Here is a 17,973-nt window from a genome sequence, read left to right on the forward strand (position 1 = left end):
CTCCTTGCACTCCTTCTACTCTGACCTTGGTGTCTGTGGCTTGTTTCCCTCAGATATTCTTACTCGCCTCCTTTAGCTGCTGTTGTGCAGCATTTTTTTACACTTTCTTAAATGAGTTATCACAGAGGTGCCACCAGCTTGCCTGATTTGCTCTACTTTGACCTGTGGTGGGTCTGTTTTGGACCTGAGTAGGACTATCTGTCTGATATGGGGACAATTCCTGATCTCTTCTGAGAGAATTCACCCCTGCAGCTATCCCTGCTAGCAAACCTTACCTTGTAAATACAATCAAAACATAAATACTAATCAAATAAAACTGAAGCAAGAGTACACTAAAATGTTTTTCTGAACCAGTGCAGATAGTCAACCTATGAATTCTGGTTCATCCCCAAATATTAAAACTGAGTGTATACTTATATATTGGTATCAGTCAGGTTCTGGAATAGTTTTCATGCTATGCTCATTTGCTATTTTGCAGGATTTACAGTTTCAGGGGAAAAATCAATACAAAATAACTTAAATGCATTTTATTTGACTTATTACAGGTACAATCTATGACAAAGAGAGGGTTTATATTGTTTTCATTAGAATTGGAATTTTTAAATTTGATCTTGTGTTTTGAGAGAAAGGAAAACAACTGCACCTGCAAAGCACAAGTAAGATATGCAGCTACAGGAAACAGTCCAGTGAAGGGGCACTAAGAAGAGTTTGGAGCATCTCTCACATAAGGTTGAAATAGCTGGGCTTGCTTAGCCTGGAGAAGAGAATGCTCACTGAAATCTCAATGTCTATAACCTCCTGATGGGAGGATGTAAAGAAGATGAAACCAAACTCTTTCCAGTGGAGCCCAGTGACAGGACCAGAGGGAACAGGCACAAACTGAGACACAGAATGTTCCTTCTGAACATCAGAAAACGGTGTTTCACTGTGGGGGTGACTGGGCACTAGCTCTGATTGTGGAGTCACCATCTTCTGAGATATTCAAAGATCCTCTGGGCAGCTGCCTCTAGGTGGCCCTGCTTAAGCAGGGGAGTTCAACTACAAGATCTTCAGAGGTTCCTTCCAACCATAATCATTCTGTAGCTCTGTGAACCACACCAACAACCAGAACCATTTGTTCAATTAATTTTCTGCACTCAGATTTAAATTCAAAGTTTCTTAAAAGCAGAAACTGTATATTTGTAGGGAAAATAATACTGAGGAATAATGTTTTTGAATACTCCTGAAAAGAATATTTTTGATCAAAACAAAATTCAGAGGTTTTGAAGATAACTTTGCATAACCACCTTGTGAACTAGCAGGGACAGAAGAGGAAGGCAGCATTAAGACATGAATATCTTCATCTGCGTGTAATCCTTAACGATCTCCAAGTCACTAATATCTAAAACCTGCAATAACCTGTGACTTGCCAGTAAATACATACCTGCTTGTCAGCTTAAAGTTTTGCTTCTACCATTGGTAGAATGTCTAAAATCTTATTTGGCTTTTTTTTTGTTATGTAGACATGCCCTTGCTGCATTTAAGAAAGGAAACCATTTTATGGAAAATATGGTGAAAAGAGTCTTAATTTCATTCAACGGCTCAATAGAGGTTTTCAGGCCATTTAAAGAACTTGTTTAAAGTGTAATAGCTGTGTTTCATTTCCTCACACAGTATGACATTAAATTCTATCTACTGTCACATTTGACAAAACTTTCGGAAATTCTAGATGTGCACAGATTTCATCTTACCAATAGTTTTTGATTAAAGAAATAAAAATATGAATGAAATGGATCTTAACTATTACTTTTGAACTTCTTGCCCATCTGTGGAACGGAGATTGCATCATTTTTCAAAGACTCTTGACACATTTTTAATGACTTATAAATTGGATAAATTGGATTAGCAGTCCTTGGAATAAGAATTAAACAAACAAACAATCATAGCTCCTTACCCATCCCCCACTAAAACATGACTACAATTTCCATTATCAAATTATAATTAACTGTTTAAATATCCTTCTTTCTTCTACCAAAGTGAAACATAAGGATGGTTTCCACATAGGACTTTGTAAAATTAGAGGGAGAAATACACCAGTGTAGCTACATGGTTTCTGAAATGTAATCAGGTTTTCACTGAGTCCTCTGATGAACTCAGGTGCAAAGCGGTAGGCCTTCTAGGCCTGTCTGATCAGTTAATGGAGTGTGATGCAGATGGCAATATAAGGCAGAAATTAGAGGTAGAATATATCCCTGTACCAGCAAACACAGATGTAGATAGTCCTTTATAAAACATTTCTGAGCTGCACAGCTAATTTATGTTTTATTACATCTAAACAAGTCCATTACACTCAGTACAGATAAAATGATACACCTGGAAATAGAATATAGGTATTGCTGCCAGGTGCCTAGTTCTTGAAATTAAAGACAACTGGTGTCATAACTTAGCTTTATTGCTCTACTTTGACTCATCTGGCATTATCAAAACTCCTAGTACTTTTGGTTTAAAATGAGGCATAAAGTATATGGGATTTTAATACAGTGGTTCAGACAATGAAATAAACAACTTCAGAACAGTCCCTCATGAAGGGAAAGTTAACTTCAGTGACTTCTTACATAGTCTAAGGCCAAACATGATATAAACAGTTTTATACACAAAGCAGCTCTTCTGGTTGTAACAAAATATTAGTGGACCCATGACATTGCTTCATACCATTGAGTAGTTGCTTCTGGGAATTCATTTAGAGAATCACATAAAAACATGATAGCATCTATTTGGCATACAAAAAGCAAAAAAATCTTGGGGGAAACAAGAGGTTTTAACATCTGTCCATACTTATCTAATAGCAGACATCTCTTTAAAATGTCTGAAATGCACCTAGTACAGCAGCTGGACTGTAGAGATAAATCATATTAGTCAAAAATGTTATGGTCTGCATGTTCTTTTTCTTGTCTTTTATTTTTTTCTGTAAGCAAAGACAAAATTTTAAACTTACCTTATTGGTATTGATAGCTGTGATGACCCACACACATTGAGCATTGCTGTCATACTGAAATGGAAAATTAGGTGATGTGAAAGTGCCTCCAGGTCCCTGAAGATTGGATCCACAAGTTTTGACTGTAAAAAGAAAGTTTATCTTTCAAGTCACATAGAAAATATATGTAGCAGATTCATAAACCAGTCTCTAACTTACTCTAATCACGATGTGAAGAATTAAAATACCATTGACCAAAAATAGAACCACCTCTTACAAGAGAATCGAACATTCATATTTACTTATTCTGACAGAATAAAATAGACTTTCTCTGGTGTATAAGCTTATAATCTTAAAAAAATATATTTGCAGTAAAAAGAATAGCTACACTATGAGAAACAGTCCTATTTTTAAAACTTCAAGAAGTAACTTATCCACCTTCACTAAGGTCTTGAAAGACTAGTTTAGATAGTAGAACAAAAAGATCACTTTTATCACTGTGCTTTTTTGTGCATATGTATTGGTGTATTGCATGTCAGTATTTTTTTTGCTGTGACCACTGTATAACTCATTGAACCCATGGCTGAAGCACTGAAAACTTTAAAGGAAACTTGTAGAAGTTAGACTTACACAAAACAGTGTTATCTGTTTCTAAAGACTACAAAGGGCATTTATTTATAAATCAAAGTCTATATGGTTATTTACAATAGCATATCTTAAATAAAAACAAGCATATTCTTATTTACTGTAGCTTGCATCTCGCATCACAAATAATACAAAGAATATAAATTGTATCCTTTCTGCTTGCAAATCACACTTTTAAGGCACTAAATTCCTGGTCTGCTGAAGTCAGTAACACTTTTATTGATGGTTCCTTGATATTCAGGTCTTTGCTGAATGTTCTACTGGTTAACTTTTCCTGTATGAAGACGTAGAACTGACAAGCAACCTAACTTTATCCCAGTGATATGTGCAGTGATTATTATGATACCACAAAGAAATTGCACAGGTAAAGAATTATTGCTTCCACTGTATTCTGAAAGACCATCTTGCTTAATTGAGTAAAAAAATCTCACTTAGATATGTGAAATTACCCTTCAGTTGCATTGCACTTTCACAAAGCATGTTTATTTGATCAATACTGAACACAGGAAGATTCAGCTGCTGCTGGATGAAGGCTTGTTCCTTCCCCCACATTAGCCTCTAGAAAGAATGTCACTTTTGCCATCCAACCTGCACCACTTCTACCCCTCAAAGAAGTTATATTCTGGTGAAAACTCTGTTCAAAGACACACCAGAAGCCTGAAAACAAGGAGAGAATATGGAAGTGAGAGGAAGGCTCCTCAGGGATCCATTGAGAAAATGATGAAAAATGCTGGAGGTCCATATGTATACGACTCACGAGGAAGGGCTGACTGAACTGCTGTTGGTTAGTTTAAAGTAGATCAGGTATACTTGAAGTATACAATAAGCCATTGAAAAGACAAATTAAAAACCTGTCCTTATATAGAAGTCCCTATTGAAAGAAGTTGTTTAAGTACAGTAACAAATGTTCACATTTGAATTAGAAAGTCCTCTACTTGCAAGGCTAATGAAGCACTGGAGTGCTTGAGTAAGATGTAAGAGCATTTCCCTTGGAAATACATAATGTTCGACAAACACCTTCTGGGAATAAATACAGCTGGAGCAGTAAGGAAATAGAACTGACCAGTTAGGACCGCTTTTGTCCCTACTTATCTGTGATGCATTACCCGGGTCTATGTGTGTGTGTGCATATACACACATACATGGTTAGTCAGCAAGACATTTAAGAGGTCCAGATACATGGCTGCATTTCAGAGATAAATGAGGTAAAGGTGGATTTTTCAAAAATGTACTATAGGTAAGTAAATGTATTTGTAAAAGCAAGATCTAAAATTTATAATGTACATTCTGCTTACTCATACATTTTAATCAGTCTGATGTTTACAACCTATTTGAAAATCACTTTAGTCAGTGAAATGAACTGACCAAAATAGCAATACAAAGCAAAAAACTTGTGTTCTAAATTTGCACGAACCTAATTCACATACATAGTATCATTTGATTCTTTTTCTACTAAGATTCCAAATTACTTTGTAGCATGATTATTAATTGGATGATCATGATAAAGATCACAAATCGTATATCTCCTTTAGTTTTCTCAGTTATAAAGAATTTTTTCGAAAACAATTTTTCCTTCTACAGATTAGATGAGCTTTTCCAAAATACTGTATTTGTTTCTGACTTGCCAGAAGACTTACAAAAGGTGGCATTCATAAATGTTTCACAGGACAGGGACTAAAAAAACAAGCAAGCAGAAATCAGAAGCGGCAGTCGTGAAAATAAGAAGGCTGATGAACCAAATGTGAATAGATCTATCTGATTCATTTCCTGAAACGTAAATGAGAGGAAGAGATTTATCAACTCACAAATAGTTTCATAAAGAAGATAACAGTCTGCTTAATCAAGCTGGCTTTGTAATAACAGCATTGCCCTGTAGGGGAATACTGAATCTCATGGCAGACAAATAAGTGGGGTTTCAATCTTGAAGTGTTTAAACTTTCTCTCTTGAATCACAGAGAAGTTGATGTAAAGCAGACATGGTATTACAGCTACATATATTAAGTATTTCTTGGGATACAAAATAATTAACAACTGAAGAAATTTTCATCTTTCAAATGACAGATTTCAATCACAACTCAATATGTAATGAATGCCTGGGTAAAGATTCTCATGTCATTTCCTTTAACATTTTTTTTTCTTTCTCAGGAAGGATGAGAAGACATTGTCTGTTCTGCTGTCCTCTAACAGTGGTATGTTACAAGATTTATATGAGGCCAATTAGATTGGAACAAATTTAAATATCCCCATCAGAATTTTAGGCTTATATGATGCATCAATCTTGAAAATGTCAAGGTAAAGAAACCATAAATGTCTGAGAAGATGAATCAAATTTAAAATTCCAATAAAATGGAGCAATTGAAGAGTTAATTTTCAGCTGCTGCTTATGTTAATCTATTTGCTTGCCTACAACAAAGATATTTCCTCAGAGCTCTAAATTTTAACTTCTTTTCAATATCCCTTGTCTGTAAATCAAATGGGGCAAATACATTGATTTTTTGCCATATTTCTTTATCAGATTCCTATATCCAAGCATTTGCTATTTTTCTTGGGTGATAAGAGAATTATTACATTTTAAATTATATTTAAAAATATGAAAAAGAAAGGATAATTGTTGGTAAACTACAAGGTAATCCAACTGCAATTTAATCTGGTCAGGATATCTAAAATAACAATTTTCTCACAGTCTTTTCTAGAAGTCAGAACATTCAGAATTCAGCCAAGACTCGAGAGAAGAAGGTCTAAAAGATGTTGATCATCTACAAGGTTTACTTATGTTTTGGAAGTGATGTATCAGTCTTCCTTCTCAAAGTCCTACTATATTTTTCCTATAGAAATGCTTCAAACTTATGCCAGGTTCACTTTCATTGCACATGCATTTCCTGAATATGATCTTATGCCAGTTCCAGCTGGTATTGCATGATAACTCCTAAAGAGAGCTAAGCTTTCATTTTTAGCAGGCTGCTATATTCAGTCACTCATATGCTGTATGAGAACAAGTCCTGAGGATTTATGATGTCAAATCAAATGCATCTAACAGAATTGAAAAGCTCCCATTCCTGCCCAATTGGAGTATCTTAATGCAACTAATTATGGATATTCACAAGCCACTTTTGAATAATGTATCATTACTGTAGGATTTTTGGTGTGTGCTCAATATAATTTATATAAGTGAATGAAAACAATTGCAAGTTGTACTGTTCAAATAGGAAAAAGCACACAATAAAAAGCAGGACTTTAAGTGACATTTTAGAGAAGAACAGATAGATATTATTCTAAAGATGTTATATCTAAAGAGAGATTAAGTATCTAATATACCACCTGTGTCCTCGTTCTCTGCAAAGCTGCATCAGTTTACCAGAAAATAATAATTTCTTGCATAAAATAACATTTGCACATGATTGCCTAATTTGTTTTCCCAAATGGTTTGTACACAGACAGGCAAGTTCAACTAATAGATGTAAACATATTTTTTCAGACCCTTCATGTTACTATATAATATTTTGCTACTTATACAAAATTCTTTCAAAATGTTTATCACGTGTTCTGTGCACGAAACGTGCACATTACTAGTCAGGAAGAAATGCTTATATTCCAGCTTTAGTATATCTAAGAGTGTAATTGAAACATCTTCTTAATGAAAACAACCAAAATTATAGCACATCTAAGGTACTTAAATCAGTATTTTTAATGCAAGTAATGATACTCTAAAGCAGTTCATATTTGCTAAACTAGAATATCTATACCATCTGTCTGGCTTCACCACGTGGCATTGTATCAATTCCTAATAACCTTTTAAATATTGGTCGTCAGCTTTCTAGGGTGAAATTAGTTCTATGAAGTTAGTGAGTGTAAAGAAGTGAAATGCTGTGGTTTTGGGTTTGAATAACATATTTCCATCTATAAATAATTAATGCTTACTTTATAATTAGACACATTTACTAACATGATTTATAAATCATTATGCAATGTTAGTTCTTAATCATAAGAAAAAGTGGAAAAAATGAACTGAAGAATGTGGTTACTCTTTTATATTTAAGTACTTTAATACCTGCTGCTATTTAAAGTTCAAAACTTACACAAAAGTGAAAAGCAATGTATTTAATAACCACTTTTCTTGAAGGCCATATTCCCCAAAAGCTGCCTTTGAAAACTTACAAGTAGCTGTGCATACATCTGTCTTGACACAGTACTGCTTATAACACTTTATCGTCTGTTAGGAGAGATACTTTAAAAAACAGACAGTGTGTGTGCTATTGATAAATTAACTGCCAATTACAGTATGCTTTCCTTTTAAAGTGTTTTTTAAACAACAATTGTTAAATTGTATTCTCAAATGCATAATATGCAGAGGATAGCAAGACTTGGGGGCGCTGTTTGACAGCCGGGTCAATATGAGCCAGCAGTGCGCCCAGGTAGTCAAGAAGGCCAATGACATCTTGGCCTGTATCAAGAATAGTTTAGCCAACAGGACTAGGGAGGTGATCATCCCCCTGTACTTGGCATTGCTGAGGCTGCACCTCAAGTACTGTGTTCAGTTCTGCCCCCCTCACTTTATAAAGGACATTGAGGTGCTGGACCATGTCCAGTGAAGGGCAACAAGGTTTATGAAAGGTCTGAAAAACATGTCTTATGAGGACATGCTGAGGGAGCTGGGTTTGTGTAGTCTCCAGAAGAGGAGGTTCAGGGCAGACCTCATTGGTCCCTACAACTATCTGAAAGGAGGCTGTAGTGAGGTGGGGACTGGTGTCGTCTGCTGCGCCTGCAGTGAGAGGATCAGAAGAAATGGCCTTAAGCTGAGACAGGGGAGATGCAGATCAGATACCAGAAAAAATGTTTTCACTATTAGGGTGGGCTGCCATTGGAATAGGTTGCCCAGGGAGATGGTGGAGACACCATCCTAGGAGGTGTTTAAGAGGCATCCGGATCTGGCACTGGGTGATATGGTTCAGTGTTTTAGGGGTTACAATGCTAGTTTTGAGTTGACGGTTAGACTTGTTGATCCTAAAGATCTTTTCCAACCTCAATGATTCTACGATTCTATTTGTGGTACAATTACCATATCACTGTTTACGTGGGATATAAAAGCCAAGTATCTTTGAATTATCATTTTGTCATGGTTATCATACAGTAAATATATAAATCTTGTCATGCAGCCATACCTACATATGATCTTCACGATGATTTTTTTTTTTTAAGTGAATCAGTTTTGAAATTTAAGTGTTCTTTCTCTTATAAAACACAGAAAATAGGGATTGGAAGAACTTTGAAGAGGTATTTAGTCCATTACCCCACCTCAATATGAGTCTGTGTGTGTTTAAACTCTCCTGGATATATGTGTATCTCATATGCTATGGAATACTGCTGCTCACGTACCTAAATTTCTTTAGTTCAGAAAGTTTTGGTAGTGTCCAACTGCAAATCTGCTTTTCCACAATTGTAGCCTGTTATATTTTATACTTTCCTTCTTCTTTCACTGGATTCTTTATTCTTCAGATCAAAACAAGCCAGTTCTTTTACATTTGTTTATACTGTTATATTTTAGAGAATTTTGATATTTTAAAAATTTCTTCTGTCCCATTTTCACTGGTCCACACCTTTCTTGAGACCTAATTTCCATAGTGGAGAAACTCTGGGGTACTCATATTGCACAGCTTTAGACACCTAAGGTGGGAGACAGGATCCTTGATTAATTAGCTGTGTCTGACAACCATCTCCAGTGAGCTATCCACAGGCAAAACAGCATAGGTGTGTCCTTCTTTACTAAGACAGTGGGGACATTGGGATTAAAACTTCAGGTACTTACAAAATACTAATTTAATAGGATTGGCTTTCAAACAATAGATAGATGTGAAATAGAAAAATCGCCGTAAGGGTAAGAATTCCTCTTTACCTTTACACACGGGTCTATGATCACTCCATGCAGCAAAAACTTCAGCTATCCTCTGACAGGTGATACTTTTGGAACCTTGAAGCACATAATCTTCATCGCAGGAGAACTGCACTGTTGCTCCCAAGCTAAAATCAAACAATGACATAAAAAGAAGCATTTTTTTACAAATGGATACCAGTAAATTTTTTCCATTCTTTTAGATATGACAGCCCTGACAAACAATACAAACACATAATCCAGTAATTTCTGCTCTCAGTAGTAAAAGGCTGAAGGCTATGTATAAGCCTGACAGTGCACAGCATTCAGCCCTCTCTGGCCTCACTTTGGCATGAGCTGGTTTACCTCTTTTTAACAGTCATTTGGAGGTCAAGTGAAAGAATGGGATAAAGAAGAACTGCAGAGTCCACAGAAAACAGAGGAAGATATAAAAGTGAAAAACTTAAGAAAATAAGAAAGTAAACATAATGTAAAGGCCCTTGCAATGTAAGGCTGAAAAGCTTCTATATGAGACTGAGGAAAAAGAGCCACAAGGTAGATCACAAAGACTATCTGTCTGTGAAACACAATGACTATCTGTCATCAATGTTAAAAGTTATGCACAGCTACTACAGAGACTATACTGTTAGAAAAGTTCAAAAGGTAGCAATTGGGAAGACACAAATATCTTTCTCCAGATTTTCGCAATAATCATCTGCTTTAGAAAGTCATGTTGAGAAAATCTGAACCTCTTTGATTATTAAAAAAAAAAAGGAACGCATGAAGAAAAATAACATGAAAAATATGTTTCCTTTAACTAACCACAGACTGATTTAAAGAGGAAATACTGAGCAGAAAGTACACCATTTACGAATTACATTGAACTCATGGCAACCAAACTGTAACTGGCAAAAATTCCAGAGGTCTAAATGATTATAAAGACCGCACAAGTATGATAATTATTTTTATTGCCTCCAAAAGTATAAATAATGTTCGCAATATGAAGTCCACTTTACTTGTCCAAATCCATTTTGATATTAAACTGATATTTGAGATTATATGATGTAAGCATACTTGACTCATAAACACAGTGTGATTGGGTAATTTACAAAATCTGTGACATATGTTCCATGAATTTGAGACCTACTAAGGGCAGTTAGATAAGCAGATGATAAAACACCAGTCTAAGAAAGAAAATAGAAGAGTCAGAGATCAACTTCCATGGAAGATCAACTAAAAAAGACAATAATAAGAGAGCTTGTTAAGGAAATATTAAAATTAGTCTCTCAGTAACTTAAAAGCCTAGTCTAGATTACCATTTTTTAATATTTTGCTGTCATTACCTATCTATACACTCTTTTAAAAATGGAAAAAAACAGTAATTCTTTCAAAATTGTCTAGTAGGAGAGATCCTTCTTGTTTCTGATGACAATATTTTTTCTCCACCGACTTTAATCTATGACATAAAAGAATTCAGTTCAAAATCCATCTTTCTCTTAAATAAGTTTCATAACTTGAGTACAAGAGGATAAAGTGTCATTTCCCTCCCTAGGAGGGTGGATGAGATACCTGAGGTATCTCATCATTAATATGATGAAGATCAAAAAGGACAGGTAAATTAGTTTTCTTTAGAGCACTTAGCCATGGGTTTGATGAGGGTTTGATGAGGCAGCAATTTCAGCAAGGTTTGTTATTTTTTATTTTCTTTTTCTTCGACAAAATCCCAAGTAATTTGAGTATGGTTTTATAGGACAAGGAGGGGTTCTTGATAGGATAAAATTGATTATATCTATTGCATATCCAGAGGAATTGCAGGAGGACATGTGAGAGACCTGATCACAGCCTGCGTGTATGTTAGAGAACTAAAGACTTGGGAGTGAGAAAATCAGATCATGGAAGCCTGGAGTAGTCTGCCTCTAAACTGTGGGCAAGTATTATTTTAGAGAAAACCGGCTGACTATTCCAAAAACAGAGTGTAGGAACAAGTGACCAAAAACAGTGTGGAAAAATAAGGGCACTTTGATTTTCTGACTTACATTTGACCCAAACTCTTTACCAGATGAACCCTCCTAAACGTGTGACTGTATCTACTTTGTAAATCTCAAGAGAACAGAAGTACGATATAGCTATGAAGTTGTTAACTTTTTTGTATATTATATAGACATACATAAACCAAAAAAAAAAAGAAAAATCTAAAGAACAGCATGAAAATCTGTCACAAATTTCAAAAGCAAAACATATTCAGCAAAAAACCAGTTGTCTGTGGATGCAGCCAAAGGCCAGACTGGGTTCACTTAGTCCAGTATACTAACACTAAAAGTGATGAAAAGTGAATGCTTAGAGAAAATCTTTAGAATACAGTAAACACTTATAGTTCATCTGATCATTATCATATTTCAATCATTTATGATTAATGAACTTTCTGAACCTGAGCTACTAATTTAGTAGTCCCTGGGTGACTAAATTAGACTCTTCGGATGAGCCCCTTGCTAGAGCCAAGACTGGCAAGACACATTAGTATGGAAAAGAGCTTCTGTGGGTATATCAGTCACAAAAGAAAGTTCATATGCAATGTGGGTTCATTAATAAATGGATGAGGCAACTTTGTGGTGCTGAAATCCAATATGGAAAAGCCAGAAATGCTAGATATCTCTTCTGCATGAATTTCTACAGCACATGTGCTCCTAGGCATCTGTATGTACCAACATGATTTGTGAAGAAGAGGGACAGCCAATACTGGGGAGCAACAGGTAAAAGAAGATGGCTGTATTCAAAGGCAGGGAGCCAGAGAACTTTCACCAAAGAGTGCTGAAAAATTTGACTGAGTCTGTGCAAGGTTGGTATCACCTATGAAAAATTATGGCAATGAGAAGTTCCTAGTGACTATAGAAAGGCTATCATTATATGAACTTTTAAGAAAGGCAAGGAGAAGCTAGGAACCTTACATCAATCTTTAGAAAGAACATGTATTCTAGGGAAGCATGAACAGGAAATTAAGAACACTTACACAGATTTACCAAAGATGAACTGTATTTGATCAACTTGCTTGTCTTCTATGCCAAAATGACAGGCTACACGGACCACTGGTAGAGGTATTAGTGCTCAGTGTAACAGCTCTCAACATCAGCAAGGTTTTTGACAGCACCTCTTACAGCAGTGTCTTATGAGAGATGACAAAATATGCACTGAATAGATATATATTCAAAATTGGCCTGGTAGCTGTGATCAAAGGGTAGGAATCAATGGCTTTGTATTCAGCTAGTGGCCAGTAATAAGTTGAGCATTAGGAAATCAATATGAAGTCTTATGCTGTTTAATATTTACATCCTCAACTTTGACAGTGAGACAGAATTTATGGATCCATGGATTTATGGATCATACAAAAGTAGGAAAAGTAGCTGACACACTGAATAGCAGAGCTTCAATCCAGACATCTGACAAAGTTCAGCACTGGGCCAATAGAAATCTCATGAAACTCAACAAGTAGAGGTACAAAGTTCTGCAATATTGATCAGTGATGTGTTCTCATCCTGAATAAAACAAACTATATACTTAACTACCTTAGAAATGGTGGCAGCAGATCAAGTGAAATTATTACTCAGCTGGTGAGGCTGTGTCTGGAATATTAAACCCAATGTTTGGCCTCCCACTTCAAGACAGAAATTGGTAAGAACTCTAGCATTTGGAGGTTAGTCAGAGACTTAGAGCACGTGACCTACAGTAAAATATTGAGGCAGTTAGGTTTAATTAGTCTAACAAAGGGAAAGCTAAGGTACTATCTAATAGCAGACCTTAACCACTTCAAGAATCATTACAAAACAAACTTTTCTAAATGTGGTAAATAATAAGTTGTTCAATTTATTTTGAATTCATGAAAAGCTTTTCCATATATAATATAATGTGCTAAAGCATTTCAGAGCTCCACAATTGAATGCTTGACTCTCAGTAACTTTATCTGCAAATTTCTCTTTCTAATAGGACAAAAGAGGATTGCCATTAGGTTTGAATTTCATGAAAACCTCCAAATTTTGGATATATTTTTGTTAGAAACAAAAAGTATGAGTAAATATTAATAAGGAAGTTAGTTATACAAATTTGTGAAAACTTTGATCTCATATCTCTCTTTAAAGTCTCCATCATCTGCCTCAACCCCTCTTTAAATAACACAAACTGAAAGCAGTAAGGAGTCTAAAATGAAGCTATAGAATCTCTGAAGGATGAGAAAGAGTAAGTTTAAAATTTTGAACTTCATATGAAGTTTATACTGATTAGTATTCTTTTAACAGTTGACATTCATGTAACAAACTACCTCATTTTAGCTTCTTTTCCTCCATTATTTGATATATTCTTTAAATTATTATTAAAAAAGAATCAATTATTCAAGGAATAAAAACCTCAAACTCAGCTATAGTGATAAATTGTATTATTCTGCACTTTGAACTTACATTTCTTGTGTAAATTTTGTGATGAGTAGGTGAGACAGACTAGAAAAACAAGATAATGCAGTTTGGATTTTTGCACTCCTATGCAGGGAATACATCTGAATTTGTACATTGAAGTCCCATATTTTTTCTGTGGAATTAACTGAAAAGTCACATATAAATTAAGTATAGAAAAACATTCTCCAACATTCACATGTTTCTGCTGTATTAACCTATTCTGCTCGTACCTGCAACTGAACAAATTTGAGAATCGGTTTTAGCCATTAAAAAAAAAAAACTACAACCAGAAATAACCAAACATCATCTCTCAAAGTCCATCTCTATCAAATAACTAATTTAATATTATGATACATTTCAATGCTAATGTAAAGAAATAATCAGTATGTCAGCACATCTCATGCTGTAAATAGAGTTTTGTTAAATTTTCAGGATGTTTGGTCTGAAGTTTCAGAGTCTAGGAGCTCACCTTGCATATCTGCAGAGAAGAGTGTGTGATTCAGAGAAGACTTAAGGAAAATTAAGTGTGAAACTTCTAGCCAATCTAGCCAATGAATGTTTCACTTCAAGGTCATTCTTCCAAGGAATAACTACAAATTAATTTATAATATAAAATGAAAGAAGATATTATCATTATTTATACTGTAAGTCAAGCCACTGGTAAAATAAATTGTCTTTAATATAAGCTTCATATTCTTTCTTCTCTCAATAGAATATATATTTTAAAGACTACACTAGCATTTTTGTGACTGTCCAACAGCATTCACTGTTTTGTTGTGATCCAAGTTTGATCAGAATCTCAACTTTAAATACTAGTTGGATCACACTAGAGGTAGAGGGATAGAGATGGGTTCATTCATTCATTTCATGAAGACAGAACTTTGGGATGGCAGTGGAGGAACGTTTGCCTCATAATAAAACACCCGTGCAAGTATAATTCAATCTGGATATGTTTATTCCACTAGAAGCAAAGAAAAAAACCCTTCAAAACTCAAAAACTAAAAAAAGCAACAATATCACATGAAAATTTTTTCTCTTTATCTATTATATCTTTCTTATATTTTCCATAGCGGCATTGGTTTTAAAATTGGGCACGTGTGAAAAAGATGTGTATTTTACTGTATGACAGGTAAAGTAAAATAGGAAACTCTACCATAATACTCACTAGTACATCTAAAATTTTAACAAACTTCTGGGGAAGTTTTCTTACTGAGGTAAAATATTTTTCTCATACAGGAAAAAAAAGCAGCTATGAGTAAGTCTTTTTGACTTTATTTAAACCTGCAAAATCTGTTATGCTCAAATAGGTATCTAGCATCAGAAACAGTCTTTACAACTTCAAAATATAGCGATGGGGAATTTTCACATTAGATATTTTCATTTGAATTTTCATATTAGAAAAAAATAACCAAAGGTAGTTCCAGGTCCCAAAGAATGTCATGAAATGCTGAAGTTTGTCTTAGAGCTTGCATTACAGATTTTCTAAGTCTGTGTAAGAACCATGTAAGAACAAATGAATGTGCTGAGAGTAGGTAGTGTTTATAACCAGAACAGGAGTGAAATTGCAATAAAATGCTTCTAAACCTACACCTTCACTTTGAAGAAAGCTAAAGAGAAGTGACAAGAGCATGATCTTCTCTAAAATAGATTAAATTGTACTGAAATTAGATTTTGATTGATCTTAATAAAGATAGAACTAAACCCTTCTTCAAAATACTGTGTTTTAAAATGAAGGTATTGTAATTGGAATTTTCTCTTTCTTTTCAGAAAGGAAAAGAAGAAAGACAAGCTAAAGTAAAGCTATTTCCTTCATTACAGAGAGAGGGAAAGGTGAAAGCATGCTATTTTTCCCTCTGTCAGATATAAGACGGCATGTACAAGATTTTCTATAGTACTGGATGTTTTTAAACAAATGTAAATGTGTTATTTATTTATTTTAAAGAATTTGTAACATTCTTACTTTGGAGGCTTATGAAGCTACTGAGCAACCATTATGATAGTGGCAAGAATTGAAACCATGTTAACTTAAAAAGGAATTTTAATGAGTCTGCTGAAAATTTTTAGTCTGTTCTTGTTCCTCGTAAGATCTTTTTTCAATGCATGAAGTGTTCAACATGAAATAAATGTGCATGTTTTATTAACATGCACCAATGCTGTTCTTTATAAGTACGAATCTCAACATTCACATTCATAAGCTATGTAACAAGCCTTAGATAGAAAACCACTTTATTTATCCTTGATATATGTAAGAGGAATACAACCCAAAGAGTAATTGTTACCTTTTTCAAAGCCTGTCAACAAAGTGGCTAGAAATTGTGCATATATATGTCTATCTCTTCTCACTATTTCCAAATACAATGTTTTTGTGTTATAAAGAGAGGCTACCACAAAATAGTGGAAAAAAATGTTTTCAACGGAAACTAGTCTTTTTTGGGTTGTTTCTGAGAGCTACACTCAGAATACATCTTCCTGAACTCTGGCAGGCTTGGTGCTCTGATCATTTCCCTGGGAGCCTCTTCCAGTGCACAACCACCCTCTGAGTGAAAAATCTTTTTCTAATATCCAACCTAAACCTCCCCTGACACAAAACTTCGGCCATTCCCTCTGGTCCTGTCACTGGTCACCACAGAGAAGAGATCAGTGCCTGCGCCTCCTCTTCCCCTCAGGAGGAATTTGTAACTGCAATGAAGTCTCCTCTTCTCCAGGCTGAACAGACCAGGTGACCTCAGCCTCTCCTCATATGGCTTCCCCTCAAGGCCCTCCCCATCCTTGTGGCCCTCCTTTGGATGCTCTCTGATAGCCTAATGCCTTTTATATACTGTGGTGCCCAAAACTGCACACAGTACTCAAGGCCACAATGCAGAGCAGAGCGGGACAATAATCATCATATCTTCTTCAAGGTACTGCCCCTCACATAAAATAATCTTGGCAAGTAGGTCTTTCAGTGACCACATGCAGAGATAACACTACAAAAGAATGGGAATCTTCTCTGTCAAAGGCTTTCATTCTCAAGGAGTATTTTTGAAGTTAAAATACAAAACACTGACCTATGTAATGATTCTAGAGAGCATGGCAGATAAACACAGTGAATTTATTTTTATTTATCTGAAAATATTAACAATTTTTTTGCCAGCTGACATCAGAAATGACATTTTTATAAAATTAGTTATAAAGCTTTCTGTGATGCACATCAAACTTTTTCTTTTCTCAAAACTAAAGAAATAGGAAGACTATAATTGAAATTATAACGACTGACTGCTAGCTAGCACATTTACTTAGGATGTCATTTTCAGATTTATGTTTTGCTTGGTTATGAGGAGAAAAAAACAACAAAACACACAGAAGAAGGTACAAGAAATTATGTAAAAGAATGAAGTATCCTAGTTTCTTATATCTTTGTACATCTCCCAGATTACTCTAACAGTTATTATCTTCAAATGCTTAGAAGTGTGCTATGTGATATGTAAAATACAAAATATGTAATAACAAACCTGAATGTAATAAAACCAATTAATTCAAAAATTATCAATCTCCCTTTTAATAATTACTTCCTTTTATTTTTCCTCAATTAGGTGTTTCAAAGAGATTTGTAAACATAATGATAATGTGAAATTAGCATACGATGTGAAACAAGAACATAGATTTATTCTTTTTATACAGTCTAAAGTGTCTATATATCAAATATAAAATAATATGAATGTTAACACTTTTAAAATAAATGTTCAGCTGTTGAAAAAGAAGCAAGTGAGAAACTCAGACAGAAAAGAGATTAAAATGAATTCAAAACATTTTCAAAAAGTCGCTATGTATGTGTCTCTCTACTCAACCACTGCTGATACTGAAAGTAGGAGTCATATGTGTTCACTGAGAAAAAGACAGTAGAATGTTTTGAAAGAGTATTAAAAACCTTTTTTCCTTACAAGATAAGGAACTTGAAAGATAGTTGAGAATAGAGGAGAATATTTAAAAATTAATGAAAAATATAGTCTGCATTAAAGATGCTAAGCCACTACTAGGGAAATACATCTGAATGTATCAAACCCCTGGGTTCCTCAAAAACATACTGCAGA

General features: G+C 34.7%; 1 protein-coding gene across 6 annotated transcripts in view; it reads right to left on the reverse strand.

Moving 5' to 3' along the window:
- Positions 1-17,973, reverse strand: part of CSMD3 (CUB and Sushi multiple domains 3) — a 621,549-nt gene that overhangs the window by 334,956 nt on the left and 268,620 nt on the right. For all 6 annotated transcript variants that reach the window (XM_027684441.1, XM_027684440.1, XM_027684437.1 and 3 more), the window contains 2 exons: positions 9,489-9,613; positions 2,975-3,096 (listed from right to left, as the gene is read on the reverse strand). In XM_027684441.1, coding sequence (XP_027540242.1) covers positions 2,975-3,096; positions 9,489-9,613 — 247 coding nt within the window. The remainder of the gene's footprint in view (positions 1-2,974; positions 3,097-9,488; positions 9,614-17,973) is intronic.

The sequence above is a fragment of the Neopelma chrysocephalum genome, unplaced genomic scaffold (assembly GCF_003984885.1).
Source record: "Neopelma chrysocephalum unplaced genomic scaffold, ASM398488v2 Primary Assembly neopelma1_66, whole genome shotgun sequence".
NCBI lineage: Eukaryota > Metazoa > Chordata > Aves > Passeriformes > Pipridae > Neopelma > Neopelma chrysocephalum.